The sequence below is a fragment of the Aotus nancymaae genome, unplaced genomic scaffold (genome assembly GCF_030222135.1).
Source record: "Aotus nancymaae isolate 86718 unplaced genomic scaffold, 86718_ANA_hifiasm-v0.15.2.pri h1tg000004l, whole genome shotgun sequence".
NCBI classification, from domain to species: domain Eukaryota; kingdom Metazoa; phylum Chordata; class Mammalia; order Primates; family Aotidae; genus Aotus; species Aotus nancymaae.
This window is the reverse complement of record NW_026988415.1, coordinates 37165773-37191911: the sequence shown is the minus strand read 5'-3', so window position 1 is coordinate 37191911 and position 26139 is coordinate 37165773. Positions and strand designations below refer to the sequence as shown.

The 26139-nt window shown below is 40.1% G+C and overlaps 1 protein-coding gene across 3 annotated transcripts in view; it reads right to left on the bottom strand.

Moving 5' to 3' along the window:
* Positions 1-26139, bottom strand: part of CHRDL1 (chordin like 1) — a 132159-nt gene that overhangs the window by 35162 nt on the left and 70858 nt on the right. For all 3 annotated transcript variants that reach the window (XM_012451739.2, XM_012451740.2, XM_064361731.1), the window contains 2 exons: positions 24859-25004; positions 23330-23423 (listed from right to left, as the gene is read on the bottom strand). In XM_012451739.2, the coding sequence (XP_012307162.1) occupies positions 23330-23423; positions 24859-25004 (240 nt within the window). The remainder of the gene's footprint in view (positions 1-23329; positions 23424-24858; positions 25005-26139) is intronic.

Genomic DNA, 26139 nt, shown 5'->3' with positions numbered 1-26139 from the left:
TAGACCACCTCTGTATCTCCTAGACCACTGCTTCTCAAAATGTGCTTCCGGGACCAGCAGCGTCAGCATCACCTAGGAACTTGTTAGAAATGCAAAATTTCAGATCCCAACCTGTACCTACTAAGTCAGAAACTCAGAGTGGGGGCTGGTTTTGATAAGCCCTCCAGGGGATTCTGATGCATGCAGGAGTTTGTGAATAACCAGGCTGGAGCACTTAGCATATTGCTAGGTACATGTCAGGTGCTCACTATATGTATTGAACTGAACTGCAGTAAAAACTACAGAATTAAGTGGTTGGCCAATAGTATATACATACTCTTTTCTGCCTGTTTTATTCCATGTCTGAGTAAAGATGGTAGAATGCAAGCAGACCTCTGTGGAAACCCTGACTGACCACTGTAAAAGCAAAGATGATTTAAACTATGTCTATAACTAGAAAATTATGCCCAAGAGTCAGTTAACATGCATTGAACACTTCTTGGGTGAAGAGCCTGATACTACAGCAGAAGGAGGAGGAAATCAGGCTGGGCCTTTGCCCTCAGGATTTTTACGCCCAGGTTGGAGGTGATGGGAAATCAATATAGGAAACAGCAGCGTAAACACACACACAAAGCAACAAACAGTAAATACAAATGAAATGCACATGCTTAGGAGACACTAAATGGGAGGAATGAGCAGTCAGATGTAATCATAAAAAGCTCCCTAAAAGAATTATTAAGTCACATTTTTAGAAGTAGATGCTGCACAGCATAAACAGACAGTGATATGGGCAGAGAGTACCTCAACCAAAGGGAACGACATTAGCAAAGGACCAGAGCTTTGTAAACAGCAAGTCACATACTGGAGACAGCAAGCAAGGTGTGGCTTGAGTAGAAACGTCAGATATGTAACAAGAGAAATTACACTGGTAATTAAACATATAGAGAGAAAGGGAGGAGAGGAAGCCCGAAGGAGGGAGGGAAGGAGAATGAGAGTGGAGTGGGTTGCTGAGGTAAATAGGGGTAGCAAATAATTGCTTCATGGACTCACTATTTGATAGCACAATAGGGTGACTATAGTTAATAATAACTTACTTGTACATTTTAAAATAACTTAAACAGTGCAAATTGGATTGTAACTCAAAAGATAAATGCTTGAGGGGATGGAGACCCTATTCTCTATGATGTATTTATTTCACATTGCATGCCTGTATCAAAATACATCATGTACCCCATAAATATATATGCCTATTATGCAGCCACAAAATTTTAAGAAAATAAAGAAATTTTTAAAAAGTAAACAGTAAAAAAATAAAAAATTACAATTTTTAAAAAGGCTGAAGAATTCGCATTTGATTCTGTTGCCAATTTTTTGCAGGGGTTCCTATGGTAAAAATAATATTTGTGGAAGCCCATTCTGGCAATGGAGTGTAGACTAGTTGGGGAGTAACTCGAATCTGTGAGGCCATACAAGAAGCTGCTATAGTAATATGTAATAGGCTGTGAGCATCTGTGCAATAACGCACAGAAAGGATTGAATGAGACTCCCACAGATAAAAAGAAATTGATAAGAACTTGAAGGAAGATTTGATGATGGGGAAGGCAGGCAAAGGGGAAGTCAATATCTGACAATTTTTGGGTTGCAAATCTAGAGAGCTGGGGACAGTGAATGAGCAGGGATAAACTTAGATTTACTTGCCCCCTTTGTTTTAGTGGGCAGTAGTGAGTGTGAGCTAAATAAAACACAGGACTAAAGAGAAGAATAGAAAGCAGTAAAGATTTACCAGCAAATGGTAAAACAAAATGTAAAAGCTATACAATGTGGTTTCAAGCCGAATTTAAGTAGCCAAAAGGGAGAAAAAAAGTTGCAAAAGAAAAATGATAGACTAGCTCTCTTCATCAAACATCCTTTTAAAATGTAGATTTAATGATTGGTATTGACATGAAATGTTTACTTAGCTGGCCTTCTGAGAAGTTCAGTTTATTGAATTTATACCCTAGAGTTTTTTTTTAAAGACTTTTAATTAAAGAGTATCTTTAAATACTTATAGTCCAGTCAGAATCTCAAAGATTTATAGGAGGACATAGCACCTGTTACAAATAGGCAGAGAGGTAAGATGGCAAATCAAGGACGTAAGTCAGTATCAGGCATAGGCGCAGCATACTAATACCCTGTAACACAAGTCAGATGAGTGTGTCATGATGTGTATTTGATGAACATTTGCAGACAGGAATGCATACCTAAATTTCAACCATTTCACCTCATTAAAAACTAATGGAGCCTATATATATATATTTATTTATTTATTTTTTACAGGTTTAGTATCCCTAGTCTAAAATGCTCTAAAATTTTTTGAATGCTGACAGTACTCAAAGGAAACTCTCATTGGGGCATATTTGGATTTTGGATTTTCAGATTAGAGATGCTCAACTGGTAAGGACAACACGAATATTCCAAAATCCAAAAACATCTGATATCTGAAATACTTCCAGTCCCAAGCATTTTGGATAAGAGATATTTAGCCTGTATATAAATAAGCACATATATGTATACACACTATATTTATATATAATATATACCATATACACTATAATCATGTATATTACATATATAAATACTAGGAACTGTTAGCATTTCTGTTGCCTCTGAGCAATCAAATTCATTGAAATTGCATTCTTTAAACTTTAATGTTCTATTAAGTAGCTGCTAAAGGTTTTAACATTTGAGTTACTCTATTTAACCCATAATTAAACTTGAATTATCTTCTTAGATGTTGACCTTTATATGGCTGTAATAGGTTTTCTAGACCTGGGTACGGTCTGTTTGGATAGCTGAAAATAGATATGTCTTTTTGCAATCTTAGATATTATATCTTGAAAAAAAAAGTAGGTACCAGATATTCTAAAAAACCTTTTCTTTGCTCTTTTTGTCTGATCACTGGACAAATTATTTTGAGTGAGATGGAGGCTCTATTATTCAGCCAAGGCTTTTTGTAAAAGAAAAAAAAAACCTGATTCTAATGGAGATAGGATGGATTCTAGTTAATTTCAAGAAGCAACAGATGTAATTTTAACCAATTTTTTGAACCAAAATGAAAAACAACTCTAGTGTATTTTATGTCAAACAATATTCATTTAACCTTAAAAGCCACATGTATTGTTTATTGAAACCTCAATTATACTCTGAGTGGTACCCTGTGTAGCTGGAATAGGTTGGCTTTCTGATAGTGGGAGAAATGGAGAACAAGTATTTGAAAAATGGCCAAAAGCTAGGCGGAAATTCAGACTATTTATAACTCCCACGGCTTCAATTAATCTCTGGTGGCTTGAGCACGTCAGGGAAGTAAACCATGTCCTCTCAAAAGGATTAAATGTACAATAAGATTCCTCAGAGAGCAAAACTACGCCATCATGTGGCCACTTTTGAACCACACAACATGTCATAAATAAGGTAGTCATAGGGCTGATTTATCTCAGACAACCCAGTTTTATTGCCTATTTTTCTGGCAGGCATAATTATTAAGATTGCAGCTCTTCCTTTCAAAATGTGCCTTGGTTGAGATGGTAAATTATATAGTCACTCTAATTATAAGGCACAGAGACATCAGACAAATCCCTGAGAGAGGGGAAGTGATCTCTATTTTCTGAGGGAAAAGTTGAAATCAGCAGAATCAGGGCAAAGTGAAAGAGAGCAGGGAGAAATAAACCCATTGTGGAGTCTCTCCTTGCCATGTGCTGGGTTTCATGGGGGAGCACTCTAATGCCAGTGCTCTATGCCAAAGCTGGAGATGAATGAGTGAGTAGAAGCAGATGACTTTAGGGAGCCTCTGCCAAATATCTACTTCCACAAATTTTGCTGGGAGGTAGCAAGTGTGCTGAAATTTGAGAGAAGCTTTAAAAGGAAACTAGTAAAAGCATTCTCCACTGATAGGCATTTGAGGTTCCAATGATGATATACACCACTACAAGAAATCTACCAGTCATGTATTGCACAGCATTAGAAACTACTTTAAATTTCATATGGAACAAAAAAGAGCCCATATAGCCGAGACAATCCTAAGCAAAAAGAACAAAGCTGGAGGCATCATGCTACTTGACTTCAAACTATGCTACAAGGCTACAGTAAACAAAACAGCATGGTACTGGTACCAAAAAAGATATATGGACCAATGGAACAGAACAGAGGCCTCAGAGGTAATGCCACACATCTACAACCATCTGATCTTTGACAAACTGACAAAAACAAGCAATGTGGAAAGGATTCCCTATTTAATAAATGGTGTTGGGTAAATTGGCTAGTCATATACAGAAAACTGAAACTGCATCCCTTCCTTACAACTTATACAAAAATTAACTCAAGATGGACTAAAGACTCAAATGTAAGACCTAAAACCATAAAAACCCTAGAAGAAAACCTAGGCAATACCATTCAGGAAATAGTCATGGGCAAAGACCTCATGACTAAAACACCAAAAGCAATGGCAACAAAAGCCAAAAACAGACAAATGGGATCTAATTAAACGAAAGAGCTTGTGCACAGCAAAAGAAACTATCACCAGAGTGAACAGGCAACCTACAGAATGGGAGAAAATTTTTGCAATCTATCCATCTGACAAAGGGCTGATACCCAGAATCTACAAAGAACTTAAATTTACAAGAAAAAAAATACCACATCAAAAAGTGGGCAAAGGATATGAACAGATACTTCTCAAAAGAAGACATTTATGCAGCCAACAAACATATGAAAAAAAGCTTATTATCACTGGTCATTAGAAAAATGCAAATCAAAACCACAATGAGATAACATCTCATGCCAGTTAGAATGGCAATCATTAAAAATTCAGGAAACAACAGATGCTGGAGAGGATGTGGAGAAATAGGAATGCTTTTATACTGGTGGTAGGAGGGTAAATTAGTTCAACCATTGTGGAAGACAGTGTGGCAATTCCTCAAGGATCTAGAACCAGAAATACCATTTGACCCAGCAATCCCATTACTGGGTATATACGAAAGGATTATAAATCATTCTATATAAAGACACACACACACACACACACATATGTTTATTGCAGCACTGTTCATAATAGAAAAGACTTCGAACCAACCCAAATGGCCACCAATGATAGACTGGATAAAGAAACTGTGGCATATATACACCATGGAATACTATGCAGCCGTAAAAAGGATCAGACAGTTATTTTCTTTTTTAAAAAAAAACAAAACACTTTGGAGGGGGAAGATCCAAGATGGCCAGTTAGGAGCAGCTCACGATTGTAGCTCACAGTGAAAGTGCAGAGGGTGAGTGGATGCTGCATTTCCAGATGGATTTTTATTACCCACAGACCAGGAGATTCCCAGGTGGAGGAGCCCCATGGGTCACCAGCGTGGCTGTATTGGCTGGCGCGGCTGTTTTGCCTGCGCCCCGTCACAGCGGTTCCCAGTGCAGAGTAATCGGGACTGTGTCCCCACTTAGCCAGCAAGGGGAGCTGAAACAGGGAGCCAGGCCAGGAGATTCCCGGGCAAAAAAGCACCATGAATCTCAGAGCCGTGGTTTCAGCCGGCACAGTGGGTCGCTGCACGGGAAATCACACAGATCCCAGCACCTATTCAACAGGCGACCAGGACACCTGGGAGAGAGCTGACTGTTCAACTAAAAAACAAAAGGCTCTGAGGCAGGGAGCCAGGTGATCAGGCCCAGCTGGTCCCACCCCCACAAAAACAAAAACAAAAACAAAAATACAGCAATTGGAAATACTCTGGGTTGAGACTTTCACAGCAAGCACAGCTGAACCCAGGACAGTCCAGCTCTGTCAGGGAGGGTCATCCGCCATTACCGAGGCACTCCACCATTACGGAGGCAGTCCACCATTGCTGAGGCAGCCTGCTGTTGCCGAGGCAACCCGCCGTTACAGAGGCAGTCCGTCATTACAGAGGCAGGCCACCATTGCCGAGGCAGTTCTAACTACACCCATATAAACAGGACTGCAGGGAAGTTCACACGGCAGCTGGGCAGAGCCCACAGCAGCTCAGCAAAGCCTCTGCAGGCTGAGAGTGACTAGGCTGCCTCCTCGTGGGCAGGGCAGCCCTGAAGGGAAAAAAAAAAGGCAGCAGCACAGCAGAAACTGATAAAGCCCTAACTCCATGGGAAAGACCACCTGGGAAAAAAAAGAGGTTTATGAGTTCTGCTGCTGCAGACTTAAACTTACCTGCCCAGCAGCTCTGAATGAACAACAGAGCTCACAGCTCAGTACTTGAGACTATAAAGGACAGACTGTTTCCTCAAGCAGCTCCCTGATGCCCGTATATCCAAAGAGTCACCTCATAAAGGAGACTCAGACTGACATTTGGCAGGTATCCTTCAGGGACAAAGCAGAAGAAGAAACAGGTAGCAACCTTTACTGTTCGGCAGCTGCTGCAAGTGATCCCCAGGCAAGCAGGGCCTGGAGTGGACCTCAGCAGTCCTACAGCAGAGAGGCCAGACAGTTAAAAGGAAAACTAAGAAACAGAAATAACTTCAACATCAACAAATAGGACGGCCACTCAGAGACCCAATCAGAAAGTCAGCAACTACAAAGCCGACAGGTGGATAAATCCAAAAAGGTGGGAAGAAACCAGTGCAAAAAGGATGAAAAGACCCGAAAACAGAACACCTCTCCTCCTACAAGGGATCACAACTCCTGACCAGCAAGGGAACAAGACTGGATGGAGAATGAATGTGATAAAATGACAGAGTCAGCCTTCAGAAAGTGGGTAATAAGAAACTTCCGTGAGCTAAAAGAACATGTTCTAACCCAATGCAAAGAAACTAAGAACTTTGAAAAAAGATTTGATGAAATGCTAACGAGAATGGACAACTTAGAGAGGAATATAAGTGAATTGATGGAGCTGAAAAACACAACACGGGAACTTCGTGAAGCATGCACAAGTTTCAACAGCCGAATTGACCAAACAGAAGAAAGGATATCAGAGGTCGAAGATCAACTCAATGAAATAAAATGAAAAGGCAAGATTAGAGAAAACAGGGTAAAAAGGAATGAACAAAGTCAACAAGAAATATGGGACTATGTGAAAAGACCTAATCTACGTTTGATAGGTGTACCTGAATGTGACGAACAGAATGAATCCAAGCTGGAAAACACTCTTCAGGATATTATCCAGGAAAACTTCCCCAACCTAGCAAGGCAGGCCAATATTCAAGTCCAGGAAATACGGAGAACACCACAAAGATATTCCTCAAGAAGAGCAACCCCAAGGCACATAATCGTCAGATTCACCAGGGTTGAAATGAAGGAGAAAATGCTAAGGGCAGCCAGAGAGAAAGGTCGGGTTACCCACAAAGGGAAGCCCATCAGACTCACAGCAGATCTCTCAGCAGAAACCCTACAAGCCAGAAGAGAGTGGGGGCCAATATTCAACATCCTTAAAGAAAAGAACTTACAACCCAGAATTTCATATCCAGCCAAACTAAGCTTCATAAGTGAAGGATAAATAAAATCCTTTGTGAACAAGCAAGTACTCAGAGATTTCATCACCACCAGACCTGCTTTACAAGAGCTCCTGAAAGAGGCACTACACATAGAAAAGAACGACCAGTACCAGCCACTCCAAAAACACACCAAATGGTAAAGAGCATCAACAGAATGAAGAATCTGCATCAACCAATGGGCAAAACAGCCGGCTAGCATCAAAATGGCAGGATCAAATTCACACATAACAATATTAACCCTGAATGTAAATGGACTAAATGTCCCAATCAAAAGACACAGACTGGCAATTGGATAAAAAGCCAAAACCCATCAGTGTGCTGTATCCAGGAAACCCATCTCACATGCAAGGATACACAAAGGCTCAAAATAAAGGGATGGAGGAAGATTTACCAAGCAAATGGAGAGCAAAAAAAAGCAGGAGTTGCAATTCTCATCTCTGATAAAATAGACCAGCCAGAACCGCACATCCTCATGGAAATTGAACAACTTTCTCCTGAATGTTGACTGGATAAACAATGAAATGAAGGCAGAAATAAAGATGCTCTTCGAAACCAACGAGAACGAAGACACCACATACCAGAATCTCTGGGACACGTTTAAAGCAGTCTCTAGAGGAAAATATATAGCAATAAGTGCCCACATGAGAAGCAAGGAGAGATCTAAAATTGACACCCTATCATCAAAATTGAAAGAGCTAGAGGAGCAAGATCAAAAAAACTCAAAACCTAGCAGAAGACAAGAAATAACTAAGATCAAAGCAGAATTGAAGGAGATAGAGACACAAAAAACCCTTCAAAAAATCAATGATTCCAGGAGCTGGTTTTTTGAAAAGATCAACAAAATAGACCACTAGCCAGATTAATGAAAAAGAAAAGAGAGAATAACCAATTAGATGTAATAAAAAATGATAAAGGGGATATCACCACAGATGCCACAGAAATTCAAACCATCATCAGAGATTATTACAAACAACTCTATGCACATAAACTAGAAAACCTGGAAGAAATGGATAAATTCCTGGACAGTTGCCTCCTCCCAAGCCTAAACCAGGAAGAAGTCGAAACCCTGAATAGACCAATAACAAGGTCTGAAGTCGAGGCAGCAATTAAGAGCCTACCACCCAAAAAAAGCCCAGGTCCAGATGGGTTCATAGCTGAATTCTACCAGACATACAAAGAGGAACTGGCACCATTCCTTCTGAAACTATTCCAAATAATCCAAAAAGAGGGAATCCTTCTCAAATCATTTTATGAGACCAACATCATCCTGATACCAAAACCCGGCAGAGACTCAACAAGAAAAGAAAACTACAGGCCAATATCCATGATGAACATAGATGTAAAAATCTTCAATAAAATACTGGCAAGCCGATTGCAAAAGCACATCAAAAAGCTTATCCACCATGATCAAGTAGGATTCATCCCAGGGATGCAAGGCTGGTTCAACATACGCAAGTCTATAAATGTAATTCACCACATAAACAGAACCAAAGACAAAAACCACATGATTATTTCAATTGATGCAGAGAAGGCCTTCGACAAAATTCAACAGCCCTTTATGCTAAAAACCCTCAATAAACTAGGTATTGACGGAACGTATCTCAAAATAATAAAAGCTATTTACGAGAAACGAACAGCCAACATCATACTGAATGGGCAAAAACTGGAAGCATTCCCTTTGAAATCTGGCACTAGACAAGGATGCCCTCTCTCACCACTCCTATTCAATATAGTACTGGAAGTTCTAGCCAGAGCAATCAGGCAAGAAAAAGAAATAAAGGGGATTCAATTAGGAAAGGAGGAAGTCAAATTGTCTCTATTTGCAGACGACATGATTGTATATCTAGAAGACCCTATCACCTCAGCCCAAAATCTCCTGAAACTGATAAGCAACTTCAGCAGTCTCAGGATACAAAATCAATGTGCAAAAATCACAAGCATTCCTATACCCTAATAACAGACTTAAAGAGAGCCAAATCAAGAACGAACTGCCATTCACAATTGCTACAAAGAGAATAAAATACCTAGGAATACAACTAACAAGGAACATAAAGGACCTCTTCAAGGAGAACTACAAACCACTGCTCAACAAAATAAGAGAGGACACAAACAGATGGAGAAACATTCCATGTTCATGGTTAGGAAGAATAAATATCGTGAAAATGGCCATACTGCCCAAAGTAATATACAGATTCAACGCTATCCCCATCAAGCTACCAATGACCTTCTTCACAGAACTGGAAAAAACCACCTTAAACTTCATATGGAACCAAAAGAGAGCCCGCATAGCCAAGTCAATTCTAAGCAAAAAGAACAAAGCAGGAGGCATCACACTACCGGACATCAAACTCTACTACAAGGCTACAGTAATCAAAACAGCATGATACTGGTACCAAAACAGAGATATAGACCAATGGAACAGAACAGAGTCGTCGGAGGCAACACAACATATCTACAACCATCTGATCTTTGACAAACCTGATAAAAACAAGCAATGGGGAAAGGATTCCCTGTTCAATAAGTGGTGTTGGGAAAACTGGCTAGCCATATGCAGAAAGCAGAAACTGGACCCCTTCCTGACACCTTACACTAAAATTAACTCCAGATGGATTAAAGACTTAAACATAAGACCTAACACCATAAAAACCCTAGAAGAAAACCTAGGCAAAACCATTCAGGACATAGGCGTAGGCAAGGACTTTGTAACCAAAACACCAAAAGCAATGGCAACAAAAGCCAAAATAGACAAATGGGACCTAATCAAACTCCACAGCTTCTGCACGGCAAAAGAAAGAGTCATTAGGAGTGAATCGGCAACCAACAGAATGGGAAAAAATTTTTGCAGCTTACCCATCTGACAAAAGGCTGATATCCAGAATTTACAATGAACTAAAACAGATTTACAAGAAAAAAACAAACAAGCCCATTCAAAAGTGGGCGAAGGATATGAACAGATACTTTACAAAAGAAGACATACATGAGGCCAACAAACATATGAAAAAATGCTCATCATCACTGGTCATTAGAGAAATGCAAATCAAAACTACATTGAGATACCATCTCACGCCAGTTAGAATGGCGATCATTAAAAAATCTGGAGACAACAGATGCTGGAGAGGATGTGGAGAAATAGGAACACTTTTACACTGTTGGTGGGAGTGTAAATTAGTTCAACCATTGTGGAAGACAGTGTGGCGATTCCTCAAGGACTTAGAAATAGAAATTCCATTTCACCCAGCAATCCCATTACTGGGCATATGTCCAAAGGATTATAAATCATTCTACTATAAGGACACATGCACACGAATGTTCGTTGCAGCACAGTTTACAATAGCAAAGACCTGGAACCAACCCAAATGCCCATCGATGATAGACTGGACAGGGAAAATGTGGCACATATACACCATGGAATATTATGCAGCCATCAAAAATGATGAGTTTGCGTCCTTTGTAGGGACATGGATGAACCTGGAAACCATCATTCTCAGCAAACTGACACAAGAACACAAAATCAAACACCACATGTTCTCACTCATAGACGGGTGTTGAACAACACGGGGGGTCTGATGGGGGGAAATAGGGGAGGGACAGCCGGGGGTGGGGATTTGGGGAGAGATAGCATGGGGAGAAATGCCACATATAGGTGAAGGGGAGGAAGGCAGCAAATCACACTGCCACGTATACACCTATGCAACCATCTTGCATGTTCTTCACATGTACCCCAAAACCTAAAATGCAATAAAAAAAAAAATAAAAAAACACTTTGGTGATGGGGCAAACCACATTGTCATGTATGTACCTATATACCAATCTTGCATGTTCTTCACATGTACCCCAAAACCTAAAACGCAATAAAATATATTAAAAAATATACTTTATTGTCAAATGAAGTCCTTCATTGTTTGGGCTGTCAATATAAGATCTTAGCATTTTTAACAAAATATCTGCTTGAGAAATACCAAAACACAGACAATAGGGGGACTTCCTGCCAACATTAGCAAGCCAAACTGGAAGAAGAGTACAAAAGTATTTGTTCATAAAAATCAGAAATACTTAATTTTAAAAAAAGTGCATTGTGGAGATGTATGTGTTGTCAGGAAGAAATCAGAAGAGAGGGAAAAGAGAAACTATGAGCTGGATGGTTTATGGTGAGAAACAATCTTTGCTTCTCAGAGCAGTCCCAATGCATCTGCTGGATTGTTACCATAGCTGACCCCTGGAAAGATGGTACTCACACAGTCTGTTCCTCCCAGTAGCCTCAGAAATAAGAATTCCCTAACTCACTTTGCTTCCCCAAGTTGAGAGGCAGTATAATATAATGGCTAAGAGAACAGCTTGGAGCCAAACAGCTTGGATTCAAATCCTGGCTCTGCTCTTTCCCACCTGTGTGACTTTGGGCAAATGAATTAACCTCTCTGTGCCTCAGTTTCCTTATTGCTAAAATGGGCACAATAATGTCTACCTCATAGAACTGTGAAGATTAAATGAATTAGTATATGCAAAGCACTTAGAATTGTGCCTGGCATACTGTGTTGGCTAAATGTTAACAGTTACTCCTAATCCCCTTTCTTCCCATTCTTTCCCTCCACTTCTTTTTCCTCCTTCTCCTCAAGGGTAGCTTACACATGGGGAAAAACCCGGCTTAAGGGACTCCCAAAAGTGTGCTATGTATTTAACAAGAAAAGGGTTTGGATCAAACAAACAAAAAAACAAACAAGCGAACAAAGCATAGCAAAGATAACTGTGTGCCTGCACATTGAAAAGTAATCATTTCATCTCTCAGTCATTGGAAGTCAGGGTCCTGGAGATATTTTTAAACAGGGCTAGAGAGATTCCTTCAGCTCATACCTCCTAAACTGGCTTTCCAATTTTTTAAAAAAGAGTTTGCAACTTAATTAAAATCTCTTTTCTCTCATGGCTAAAAATGAGGCTTGGCAGGACAGATATCTGCTTCATTCATAGGAGTACAATTTATAAAGTTATAAAGTGAAGTATTAAAAATCCAAGTCCCCACCGGGCATGGTGGCTCACGCCTGTAATCCCAGCACTTTGGAAAGCCGAGGTGGGTGGATCACCTGAGGTAAGAGATTCGAGACCAGCCTAGTCAACATGAGGAAACCCTATCTCTACTAAAAATACAAAAATTAGCCAGGCATGGTGAGTGCCTGTAGTCCCAGCTACTCAGGAGGCTGAGGTGGGAGGACCACTTGAACCCAGGAGGCAGAGGTTGCAGTGAGCCAAGATCATGCCGCTGCACTCCAGCCTGGGCAACAGAGTGAGACTGTCTTAAAAAAAAAAATCCAAGTACCTAAATGAAGTAGAGTTCCATGCTACCACATCCATGAACTGAAAATAAAAAGCAGTACAGAGCAGGGAAACTCAATGACCTACCCATGTTGACTGCCTGGTCAACCTGAAAATGAAAAGCAATCAGTTGTATACACTGTTCCTCTTTCTCATGTATCTTTTACCTCTGTTTGCAGTGTCAGTCAACAAATCAGAGTGATTTCTTTAAACTGTTGGAGTCTAAGCTCATAAAGACTATTCTAACGTGAGTAACGGGCACATCCAACAGTGTTTCTGGGTAGCTATGAAATTCCTTGAAGTAGTTAGAAAAGACTAAGGCTGAAGAAGAAAGAGTGACTTTAATCACCCGTGAAGAAACAATTGCTCTGAAATGCTCTGGGAATTCCTTATTTTTATTGTGGAAACAGATTCATATACATACAAAAAAGTCCTCCAACCCCAGATGGCCAATTAGGAATCATTGCTATTAATTTGTTAAGCTCAATATGAAAGTCAACTCTGTCTCATTTATTATCTGAATGACTTTCTATTCAAGAAGAAATATTTTGGACATAAGAAACATGCCAAGAAGGAACATGATGACCTCAGAAGGACGGGGTCCTGGGACGGTCAGCAAGCACGTGGGGATGAATTTTGAGCACAAGGGATGGAAAGAAAGCAAAAACAACCTGAAACATTTCCATGGAAGGAGAAGGGTTCCAGTTCGGATTTAGAAGATGAGGAGAGGTAGGTGAAGATAGCAAATCTCTAAAATGGTCCCATACGCATGAACATAAATTATTCACTTTTGAAAAGATATTACTAGTGACGGTGAGACTCTTCTATAGCTATGAAAAGATCAGAGTATCTCAATACACAGTCATCCCTCAGCATCCATGGAGATATGGTTCCAGGACCCCCCACAGATACCAAAATCCATGGATGCTCAAGTCCCTGATGAAAAATGGCATAGTATTTGCATATAACCTACACACATACTCCCATATACTTTAATCTCTACATTACTTATAATACTTAATACAATGCAAATGCTATGTAAATAGTGATTTTACTATATTAGTTTCTAAAATTTGTAAGTTTTAAATTGTTGTACTGTTAATTTTAACGTTTCTTAAAAAATTATTTTCTATCTGCAGTTAGTTGAATCCATGAATGTGGTATCAGTGGATTATATAGATTATAATAGAGGGCGGACTGTATTTTGAACTTTAGGTGAGAACATATAAACTCAAAAATTACTGAGTTAATTTAAAAAATTTTTACTTTATTGTGGTAAGGACACTTAACAAAAGATTTACCCTCTTAACAAACTTAAGTGTACAATACTATATTGTTAACTATACGCACAATGCTGTACTGCAGATCTCTAGAACTGGTTCACCTTGGAGGGGGATACAGGAAGTTGCTAATCAACAGGCATAAGGTTTCAGTTAAACAAGATGAATTTTCACTTTTTAAAGTAGTGTTTCTCATTAACAATGTTTCCTTTCTATCATCATGACCAGGAGATGGTGGTGTTTCTACAGAAAATGTGGGCCAAAAGAAAACCAACTTGAGACTAATTCGTGAGAATCTATATTTGGAGTTGCTATTATTCTCTTCAGATTTCTTTGATTTTGAAAACTTTAAAAAATTGGTCAATTTTTATGATGTTTAAAATAAATAAAGTATCTCACACACCACTTCCCCGAAGATACGGATTCTAGCCGAGATGGCATCTGAAGTGCAATTTTGCTGCTCTTTCGGAAAGAGAAATCAAGTGTCTTAGGTAAAATGGCACTTATCTTGAACACTGACAAACTGCTTGTAAACAGTTGTTTCCAGTTTCATTTACCATGAAGGAGTTAGCAGAAATATCACAATGTTGTAAAAAGTGACTTCCTTTTCTCCCTGGGCTCATTTGAGATACCTTGAATACATGGGCTTGGGTTGAGCAAATTGTAAGTTCTGCCTTTTCTCCTGCCCACCTACTGTGTCTGCACTTGGAATGCTGTCAAGAGCTTTTTGTGACAGTGGCTCTCTTTGTTTTAAATAAATCAATCAGCATGATATATGATTAATATCATGCTATGGGAAATGGAAAAATGATACAAAACAATAACAGTGTAAGAAGATTTTTTTTTTTATTTATTGCATTTTAGGTTTTGGGGTACATGTGGAGAACATGCAAGATTGTTGCATAGGTGCATGCTTGGCAGTGTGATTTGCTGCCTTCCTCCCCTTCACCTATATGTGGCATTTCTCCCCATGCTATGTCTCCCCAACTCCCCACCCCCCGCTGTCCCTCCCCTATTTCCCCTCAACAGACCCCAGTGTGTGATACTCCCTTCCCTGTGTCCATGTGTTCTCATTGTTCAACACCTGCCTATGAGTGAGAACATGCGGTGTTTGATTTTGTGTTCTTGTGTCAGTTTGCTGAGAATGATGGTTTCCAGGTTCATCCATGTCCCTACAAAGGATGCAAACTCATCGTTTTTGATGGCTGCATAATATCCCATGGTGTATATGTGCCACATTTTCCCTGTCCAGTCTATCATCGATGGGCATTTGGGTTGGTGCAACTTCAATTGAGCTCTTGAAAGATGAGTAGGATGCAAATAGGTAGAAGGGGTGGGGTGGAGGGGCGGTGCTATTCCAAGCCTGTGGAAAGTAGCAGTTTAAGTAAAGCACATAACAGGAGGGAAGGTAGGAAGAAACACAGCATGTTACAGGACAGAGATCAGTCATCCAGCCTAAAGGAGATGTGTGTGTTGGTGTCAGAGAAATAAGGTTGGGAAGTAGCTTAAGGAAGAATCAGATTGTTTCACAGAGGCCGTTTAATGCACATGTATGTTCACCGCGGCACTGTTTACAATAGTAAAGACCTGGAACCAACCCAAATGCCCATCGATGATAGACTGGACAAGGAAAATGTGGCACATATACACCATGAAATACTATGCAGCAATAAAAAACGAGTTTGTGTCCTTTGTAGGGACATGGATGAATCTGGAAACCATCATTCTCAGCAAACTGACACAAGAACAGAAAATCAAACACTGAATTTTTTCACTCATAGGCGGGTGTTGAACAATGAAAACATATGGACACAGGAAGGGGAGCATCACACACTGGGGTCTGTTGGGGCGGGACTAGGGGAGGGACAGTGCGGGGTAGGGAGGTTGGGGAGAGATAACATGGGGAGAAATGCCAGATGTAGGTGACGGGGGGGATGGAGGCAGCAAACCACCTAGCCATGTATGTACCTATGCAACAACCCTGCATGATCTGCACATGTACCCCAGAACCTAAAGTACAATAATAAAAAAAAAAGCAAGCTGAAAATTTTAGATCTGATAATATCGTAAGAAATGGTAGCATGATCAAGTAGTTTCTCAAGAAGAAAATTCTTAGGCTGGGCACAGTGGCTCATGTCTGTAATCCCAGCACTTTGGGAGGCCGAAGCAGGAGAATCATTTGGACCCAGGAATTTGAGAGCAGCCTGGGCAACACAGCAAGACCATGTCTCAAAAAAAAAAAAAATTAGCTGGACATGGTGGTGCACACCTGTAGTCCCAGCTACTCAGGAGGCTGAGGCAGAAGGATAGCTTAGAATTTGAGGCTGCAGTGAGCTATAATTGTGCCAGTGTACTCCAGCCTGGGTGACAGAGTGAGACCCTGTCTATGAAAAACAGGAAGCAGTCAAAAGGAAGAAAAGTAAAAGAAAATTCCTAGATTAGGGTTTTAGGTAGAATGTACAATGTGGAAGGAACATTATAGAGTCCTACAGCCTTGGGGAGGGGCTGGATTCATGGGATCAGAAGTTTGGGATCCAGGAATTTATGACTGCCACCAGTTATTGAGCCTATCTTTTTTTGAGCCAATCTTTGAGCCACCTAATTTTTGAGCCAATCTTCCCTCACCCTGGAGTGCAGAGAACAAGGAGGGACGTGGTGTCAGTTGAGGCTGGAGAGACAGTCTTAGGAGTCTTCCTTTACTTCCTTGAATAGGTTTACTGCTCTCAATTATTGGCTTTTATAACATCTTTCCTTTGTGGCATGTGGCACAGTTGCAATCTTATATTTACTAATATCATGATGTGGTGTCCGTCTTCCCGCCTAAAACTCCATAAGGGCAGGTTCCATGTCCATTTTTGTTCACCATTGTATCTCTAGCACTGGCGCAGTGCCAGGCTCTTAGTGATTGCCTGACAATGCTGAATGAAAGAAGGTAGATATTTACACTCAAGACTCTTTAAGCCCAGAGTGAGAGAAGGGTAAGTTAAGGCCTTGATGGGAAAACATGGGTAGTGTGGTAAGATACTCTCTTAGGAGTATCCGTGTATAACAATGTGCCATGCATGTCCCCTCTTCCCCCTTACTCACCTGTACTAGGAGAGATCCTTGTCCTACTCCTATGGATGGGTCCCAACAGGTAGTGTAGAGGTTAAAAGCTTGAAACTCTGGAGTCAGATTGGCCAGGTTAAAATTCTAGCTCTGCCATTTACTACCATTTGTCTTTGGACAAATAAATCACTTAAATTTTCTGCCTTAGCTTTCTCATCTGTACAATGGGGATATAAATAGTTGATACTATTTTTGTGAGGATCAAATGAGCTATTCCACACATAAGTGCTTAGAACACTAGCACATTGTACGTGCTACATAGAGACACCATTTACTAAATGCATACTTGGCTTTCAATACAGTTAATAGCTACCTCAAATACCTCTCCCTTGTCTAGAGTCCAAGTACCTAGCCTTCTCTTGTATAGCAAGATGAGCAGGAGACCGGGAGTAGAAATGATCAAAGGTGGAAGGAAGCTGGGTGTGGGTTTGGGTTTGAGGCCTGCCTTCCTAGAATGTAGCAGTAGTATAATCTCTAATGAGATTTTTCTTCTGATAAAGTTTCACTTAAGGTTCAGGTGGCTGTTTGCACTGTGCTTCCAGTCCTAATGAGGTTTGCTGAAGTGCCAGCAATGACATACATTGTGTCAGCACTCTCCTTGACTGTCCTAGTCTCAAAGACATGTCTGGTCAACGGAGGAGGCTAGGGCTGCGATTCAATCCATGTCTAGGATTGCTGTCTAACCCAGGAAGAAAGATACACATTAGTGTTTGGGGACAGTACAGAGAGGCTATTTCAATGGAGTCCTTTATATGAAGGTTTGAAAGTATAGCAGTCAAAAGGTTATTTCTTCTTTAGTATTTGGCCTGCAGTTAGGGTGGCCAGCATAGGGGAGAAGTGTCTGGGTTCCCTGCTGTATGAGTAATATGCTTATATAAGATACACCATTGTAAAAACATCATTTCCACGGGAAAAAATAACTAGGTGCTTCAAAAATTAGAACTTCAAAGGAGTTTCAACCACATTATATACAGCTGAAAGATGTAAAAAAAAAACTGGAGGCAATGAAAGAAAAACAACTTTTATAAAAGTGTAGGATTTGGTCTTTATAAAGGAAGATGAAAGAAAATGGAGCAGTTAGGCTGAATGAGAGATTGCAAAGAAAAAACTTAATGAATTATCAAGTATATAAAGGGACAACACATGACCAGTAATAACTAGCTTTTATCTGTTGCTTCTGAGGACATAAAAAAGAAATTTAAATTGTAACAAAAGAACTGTAGAGAAAATAGCTAGTTCCAGGATTTGTTACCACAAGAAGGACTAGAACTAAAGCTCTCTCTATGGAGATTGCATTTTTAAAAGGCAAAATTATCAGAGATAGAGGAGAAGGTGCAATTCTACTTAACTCAGGGGTAATAAATATAGTAATTACTATATAAAATATAATAATTATCACTTATAAACCAATAACTCTGTATTAGGCCCTCTGTTAGCACTCTGCGCCATCTCAGTTAATCTGCACAACCATCTCATAGGTAGTAAGAATAATCTCCATTTTACAGCCTAGAAAACCAAGGTTTTAAGTGGTTGAGCAGTCTGTCTAATAACAACACTAGTACGTGGTAGTCCTGCAATGTCAAATCTATGACCTTCTGGCTTCAGAGCCTCTGCCCTTTGCACTACACTGTATTGCCTCTAGGTTGCAGTCTCATGTCTTTTCACTGTTGCCTTTCATTTCTATTATTAATTGCTTTTCAGTTTAGAGTTCACGTATCCTTTTCCCCGAAGGGAATAATCTCAGTCTAACAGCTGGATTATAGTGATCAGCTGGTTATATTAGCAACAACATGTACAACTCTGCTCAGTATGGACTTTTCTTTCTTTTGAGCCAGACTGAAATTAAGTTGCGCCAAAGATGAAGATGAGAAAGGAGGTGAGGAACAAAATATCCATCTTTCTTGGCTGAAATGTAATAGCTACACTGTGGTACAGACATATACACACACATTGCGAGAAACATGTGTGGAAGGATCCAGGGCCTTACTGAAGCATAAATCAAATTAGGCTGTAAATAAATCCATATTGACTTATGAGGGTTGGTACAAATAGCATAATAAAGGGGTGAGTGGCCAGGTGCGGTGACTCATGCCTGTAATCCCAGCACTTTGGGAGGCAGAGGAGGGTGGATCACAAGGTCAGGAGTTCAAGACCAGCCTGACCAACATGGTGAAACCTCAACTCTACTAAAAATACAAAAATTAATTGGGCGTGGTTGTGCACACCTGTAATCTCAGCTACTCAGGAGGCTGAGGCTGGAGAATAGCTTTAACATGGGAGGTGGAGGTTGCAGTGCACTGAGATCACGTCACTGCACTCCAGTCTGGGTGATACAGTGAGATTCCATCTTAAAAAAATGAAAATAAAAACTAAAAAAAATTTTCAAAAAAAGGGATGAGCATACACTAGTAGTCAAAACAAGGTCAGTCTTTCCTAAAAGCAATATTAACTGTAGTGTCCTAAAGTGGGATGGCGAAAAAAAAAACAACTTGGAGATCAGGAATGAGACCAGGTAATTTCCTATTGACCAGGAATCAATGTATACTCAACACCATCTACCACAGTTAATCAGTAATTTCAGGGAGAAAACGCACAACCATATTATTTTTTTGGTAGCCCCTAATTCAAATCATGACTAACTTTCTAGTAATCACTCCAATCTAATGTGCATTCATTTAAAGAGCACCTACTCTGCCTGGCACAGTGGGGGAAATAAAGATAAATGAAAAAGAGTTTCTGTCTTAGAGAGTTTATGCATTTTGATAGGGATGATAATACATGAGCACAAATAATTTTTAAAAACCAGAAGGTGACAAGGTGATAAATGCTTTTGGAGAAGCACAGGTTAAGTGCTGAAGAGTCCTAGAGTAGAGACAGGTTGACTTCTAGTTTGCAGGATTTAAAAACGTTTCATGGAAGAGGTGGCATTTACACTGACTTTTGAAGGATAAGCAGGATTTATGGGTGTGGAGAAAGTAGGGATGGAGGTGGGAAGGCAGAAAAGAAAGGCCTTCCAACTACTACTTATCAAAATGTGACCTGAGGACAGCCTGCAATAGAATCTGAGGAAGCCGAATTTGTGCTAGGTCTTGAAGGACTAGCAGGATTTCCACAGGCAGCAATGGAGGAAAAAAAAAACTTCCAAAAAGAGGTAACGTTTTCTCCAGCCCACCTGTACATGTGCAGTTGTCACTTAGGGGGCCCTTTTGTCTCCTTTTTCTCACAGTTCCTTATCATGAAATGGCTGCCACTTATCCACCCCAAATTGCTTGCCGTATGGTTGGACTTCGATGCTTTAACCAATCATAAACTTAAATTGGTTGCTTTTCTATTGGTTCAGTCAGGTTTCAGAATTTTAATAGGCTCAATTTAAGTGCAGTAAACTCAGATATTAAAAAAAAATACATGGTTCCACGTTGTCCCAAGTTATCTACATGGTCTTAGGAATGGTTTTTCAAAGTGACAGTCCACAGACCACCATTCTGCACCAGAATGAATGATGGGGTCTGCTTAAATGCGGATTCCTGGGTCCCACTCCAAGGCCACTAAATCAGAATCTCTGCAGGTGTGATCCAGGAATCTGAACTTCAAGTTCTCTGGGCAATTCTGAAGCACACTAAAGTGTGAGAAACATTGAGAGGAAGAGGAGAGAGCAAAGGTACAAAGGTAAGAGAGTACAGGAGCAATGCAGTTGGCCATGGGCTGCATGAATGTTGACCTATAAAGGAAGAATATGGACCTATAAAGGTAACTTGAGGCTAGATCATGAAAGGCCCTTCACTATCAGAGTCAGGGTTTGACATGTATTTGAGTGGCAACAGGGAGTCATCCCTTTCAGTGGCAGAATACTGTGGTTAAAAGCCTGAAATATGGAGCCAGGCTGTCAGGTTTCAAACCTTAGCTCCTCAGTTCACTAGCTACCTGACCTTGGGTAAGATTCTTAAACTCTCTCTGCCTCAGTTTCCACATCCATAAAACAGAGAACAATAATACTCATCACATAGGGTTATCATGAGATTAAGTGAGTTCATATATGTAAAATGCTTAGAAATGGGACTGGCATATAGTAAGTCCAAATACATGTTAGCATAAAAAGTTTTGAACAGAGGTGTAACAGGATGATGGATCTCTTTCTGGAAGATTAAGATGCTAGTAATGTATAGGAGTCACCTATGCATCCCCCACCAGCAAATCCTCTAACTTTTTTCCTCTAACTCAGTGGTTCACAACCTTAGCTGCATATTGGAATCACCACCTCCTTCTCCTCCTCCTGATCTGGTATAAATCTACTGAGGTAATTCAAATATGCACCCATGGTTGAGAACCAAGGCTCTAAATGTATTTCAGATTTGTCCACTTTTAATTATTGAGTCCTTAGTATGCCAGGTCCTTCTCTTGTATTATCTCACTGAAATCTCTCAACCATCTTGAAGGTAGGAGCTAACATTATCCTCAATTTGAAGATTGCTATAAACATTGAGTAAGGTAATCCAACTACAAAGTGGCAAGGCTGGGATTAGAACCAAGGCAGCTTGTCTCCAAAGGCTCCACTCTGAACCACTACTGTGTCCCAGTCCAAGCACCCATTTTGTCACACTAGAAAGAGTACTACCCTAACCATCTTGCTAGTCTCTCCAGTTACATTATTGCCTCCTTCCAATCTAGTCTGGACATAGTAGCCAGTGAGATCTTTTAATATGTCAATTGGATCACTTCCCACTTTTTCTTATAACCTTCCAATAGCTTCCCAGTGCATTAAAAATGGAAATCCAAAATCCTTCCCAAGGCCTTCAGAATGCTGCATGGTCTAACTCCTAGTCACTTCTCCAGCCTCATCCCGTGCTAGTTTCACCCACAATCACTATATTTCAGCCACAATGGTCCTTAGGCTCTTTGAATGCTCTAAGCTCTTTCCTGCCTAGGGCCTCTGAACTTTCTTTTCTCTCTACTTAGAATGCTTTTGTTTGGGCTCTTTGCACGGATGACTCCTTTTTATCTTTCAGGTCTCAGCTTAAATTTCACCTCCTCAAAGAGGCCTTCCTGACAACTCAAGCTAAATAAACTTCTTATTTTTTATCTCAGTCCTTTATTTTCTGCATAGTACTCACATTGTCTGTATTTCCACATTTGCTTATTATTTGTCTTTTATGGTGAGTTCTGTAAGAGCAAAGAACATATCTTGGCTGCTATGTATGCTATTATATATGGTTGTGTAGGTTGTGTACTACAGAAAGATGCCACAGCTACAAGGGTGCATTCACTGGGATTTTCTGAAAAATGGCAATATAGTATCTTACATAAGGGAGTCCTTTTTGTAACTCACATAAAGATTCCATATGATCTAGCAGTGCCCTATATGTCTACTGTATTTAGCAATATAAATACCCCAATTCTAGCACAATGCTGAGCATACAGTAGATGGTTAAAAATATGTTGATTGGATGGAAGGAAAGAGGACAAAATTAGGATATTGCCAGTGGGAAAGTGGGAAAAAGAGAGATACAGATAACTGCTGACAGATCTGGTAATTTGAGAAGAGGTAACAAATGAGAAATTAGAAGATTACATTTGATCCCAGGAACCTAGAGAAAAAACTGGTGCCATTATAAAAAAAAAAAAAAAAAAGAAAGCTAAAGAAGAAAACCCTGGTGTGAGAAGATAATTCAATCTCAAATATAATTTGAGAAAATGTTTTCTGTTTTGCTTTTATTGAGTTTGTCACTATCTTATTATGGAGTTTAAAAAAATACATAAATTTGCTCTGCACAGTCTTCAAAATGGCCACATCAGTGTTTTGCAAGGTCCATTCTTCCTTTTAAGGCTATGAATGAAAATAGTCTGTGTTTTATGATACAATAATTTAAGGGCCAAGCTAGAAGGGATTAAGGATGGAGAAATAAATATATTCACTTTCGCATTTGATGACTCTCTCCCATCCTCTCCTGAAGCACTGCACTCTCCATCCAGTGCAGCTTTTCTTTCTTTTTTAAGACTGTGGCCTTTAAAATCAATGCTTTAATTATTTTTCCTTTAGTTAATTAAAGCACCTTTAAAAACCAAGGCCACCATAAAAATTACTTTTCCCTAGGACACTGGACAGGTGTTTTCCTCCTTTCTAAATTCTACTACTCAGGATAGCAGCACCCAGGGGTCTTGGGATATAAGACACCTACCTCTGCACATCCGGCAGCAGGAATCTGGAACAGAGACTGGGAATGCACAGGTTAATTTGGGGCAAGTTTTGAGACCACAATATACGTTTCCCTCCTGCCAAGGAGAAACAGAATTAAGATCAGAAGCATCTGGTGTAAGTGTAAAGGCTTCACTTAATACCTGAGATAGGGTAGGGGCTCAAAACATGGCGTGTCCTTCCCCCCCAGCTCTCCCACCATCAGTTCTCAGTACTTCCTACATTTTATTATGCATTATTTTTTTTCTACTGCAATTTCTCCATGCCAGAGACTAAGCCATGGAAGAGTTAGCAATCCTAGTCAGGCATCATGGTCTAAGGTGGTACAAAGTAGTCTGTGAGGAACGCCATCAGCCTCTCAACCACCAAATATAGTCTTGTTTCTTTCTCCTCTGTTCATGGTATCCCTTGGTCTCCCAGCTGGATTGGGGGTTTAAAGGAATGAAGATTTATGTCATAGCTTCCATTGGTAATATTCACTAGAATTTCCCTTTGAAACCAAAAAAACAAGCTCTCTGGGGTAATACGAAACTATACAAGGTGATCTGATGGCCACAGCGCAGTCTAGCATAAGCCAAGGGAGAGGATAAAATTTACTTGCTGGTTACATCTGTCTTTGCAATAATCCTGATTTCCTAAATTTCTGTCTTCCAAATGTTATTCCTTAAACCTTGTTCTTAGTTCTTAGAAGCATATTCTTCTGGGGTTAGAAGGGTTCCTGGAAGGACATTACGAAATTATCCTAAAATACTGAGATACTATATTCTTACTAAAGTCTTAAAGGAAAGATATTGTATAGCTTCCCTTGGCAATCCAGTGCTTAATGCCACTTACAGGCAGGAAAACTGTTTTTACATCTAACTTCATTCCTTCCTGGTACAGTTTACCCATTTTACTCCATTTTCTAGTTCTATCTATTACATTCTCTGGACTGCACGTTAGGTAAGATATAATTGGTATATGTTGTTTGTAAAGTAAATGCAGTTCTTCTGACAAGTAATGTCCTAGTACTCCTCATGACCAAGCATTTATATAGAGTTTTCTCATTGCAGGGCACTAGGAATTAACTGGTTAGTAAAATACGTCAGAGATGGAAACTAACAGACAACTCATTTTGTTGTTAATTGGAGTGAGTGCCCTAGATGGTCAAAGTGACTTTTCCACCCATAGCATTCCCAAAGCTTCAAATAATTGTGAGTCCTTCAGATGAAGGCTTTGGTGGTGTAATTATTATGAAAAGGAGTGCTGATCAACACAAACAGCTCACCTTTGCCCACTTAGGCAGTTCTACAGTTTTAAGACTGGGATGTGATTGGGCCTGAGCCCTTCAACAGAGTTGTTCAGGGTTGGTGAAGATCAGGGAGTTTGGATGGGCACAGAGGCTTATGATTTAATGCAACTCATTTTTTATTCAAATACCATTCAGTGCAGGCACAAATGAAAGTACAAGTACAGAGGAAGCTCTTGTATTTGGGTAAGGCCTAGCAGGAATATTAAGATGTAGGGTCTTACCGAACAGCTGCACTGAGTGCATTGATTGGGTTGCCGATTCTGAAAGAGCCCTTCAGCCACAAACAGCTCTCCATGTTGGTAAGTTGTCCCGTTGTATTCACAAGACTTGCTGGTCACCTTATTGTTCCCTGGGGGTAAGGAGTCTTCTGTAACAGGGTGGAGAAAAACCACAATGAGTATTGGCATCATTGAAAAGAATTTCATAAATCCCAATAGCAGATGGGGCTATACTACACAGAGGGAATTAAAAGACAGTCCCTGCTCCAGTGGCCGATAATTCTAAATAATATTAAAACAGCCAGATGAGGACAGCAGCTGACATTACCATTCATCCAGTCATGCAGTCATTCTTTTATTTGTTGAGCATTTATTGAGCACCTACCATGTGCCGGGAATTGTAATATGTGTTAGAGAGAGGTCAGAGAGAACATGGACAAGGTCCCTGCCTAGATGGAGCTAATATTCCTAGATGAACAAGATATATCTTTTCTGAAAGGAAGGAGTCCACGCTACCTCTATTTAATCTTTTCCCCAGGTTGCTTCAGAAGAGGAGCCATCTATTGTAACTGCCCTGGTAACTTTATCCCCTCCCACATTGATTGATTGATTGACTGGGTCTCACTCTGTTGCCCAGCTTGAAGTGCATGGTACAAGCTCTGCTCATTGCGACCTCTGCTTCCTGGGTTCAAGCAATTCTCGTGCAGCAGCCTCCCAAGTATCTCGAACTACTGACCTCAATTGATCTGCCTGCCTCAGCCTTCCAAAGTGCTGGGATTATAGGTGTGAGCCACGGTGCCTGGCCACCTCCCACATTTTAAATCACTTGTGTGCTTATCTGCTTGTTCCAGCCTCTGTGGTTTTTGCTTATTTTTAATACTTCCACCAAGACGGCTCACTCCCCTACTCTTTTCCACCCATTGAAGTCCTATTTGATTTTTAAAGTTCAACTTATGCCCCCTTTCCTCCACGAAGCGTTCTCTAAACAATTCCAGCCACAATCTGGACCTCTCAAGGCATCTAATGTCTGAAGCACACAATATGACACTTGAATATTATTGAAACTCATATTTGTGAATTACGGTAATCAAGCAGACCATTTACAAAGAAATTTCACGTATATTATTACAATGGAGCCTCATAACAACCCTGTGAATCAAGTAGGGTAAATTCTTGCCTTCGTTTTCATTTGAGGGAAATGAAGTTGCTGATATTGTGTGAATTATTTGAAGTCACAAAGCTAGTGAGTGGTGAAAAAAGTACTTGAAACCCACAATGGATATA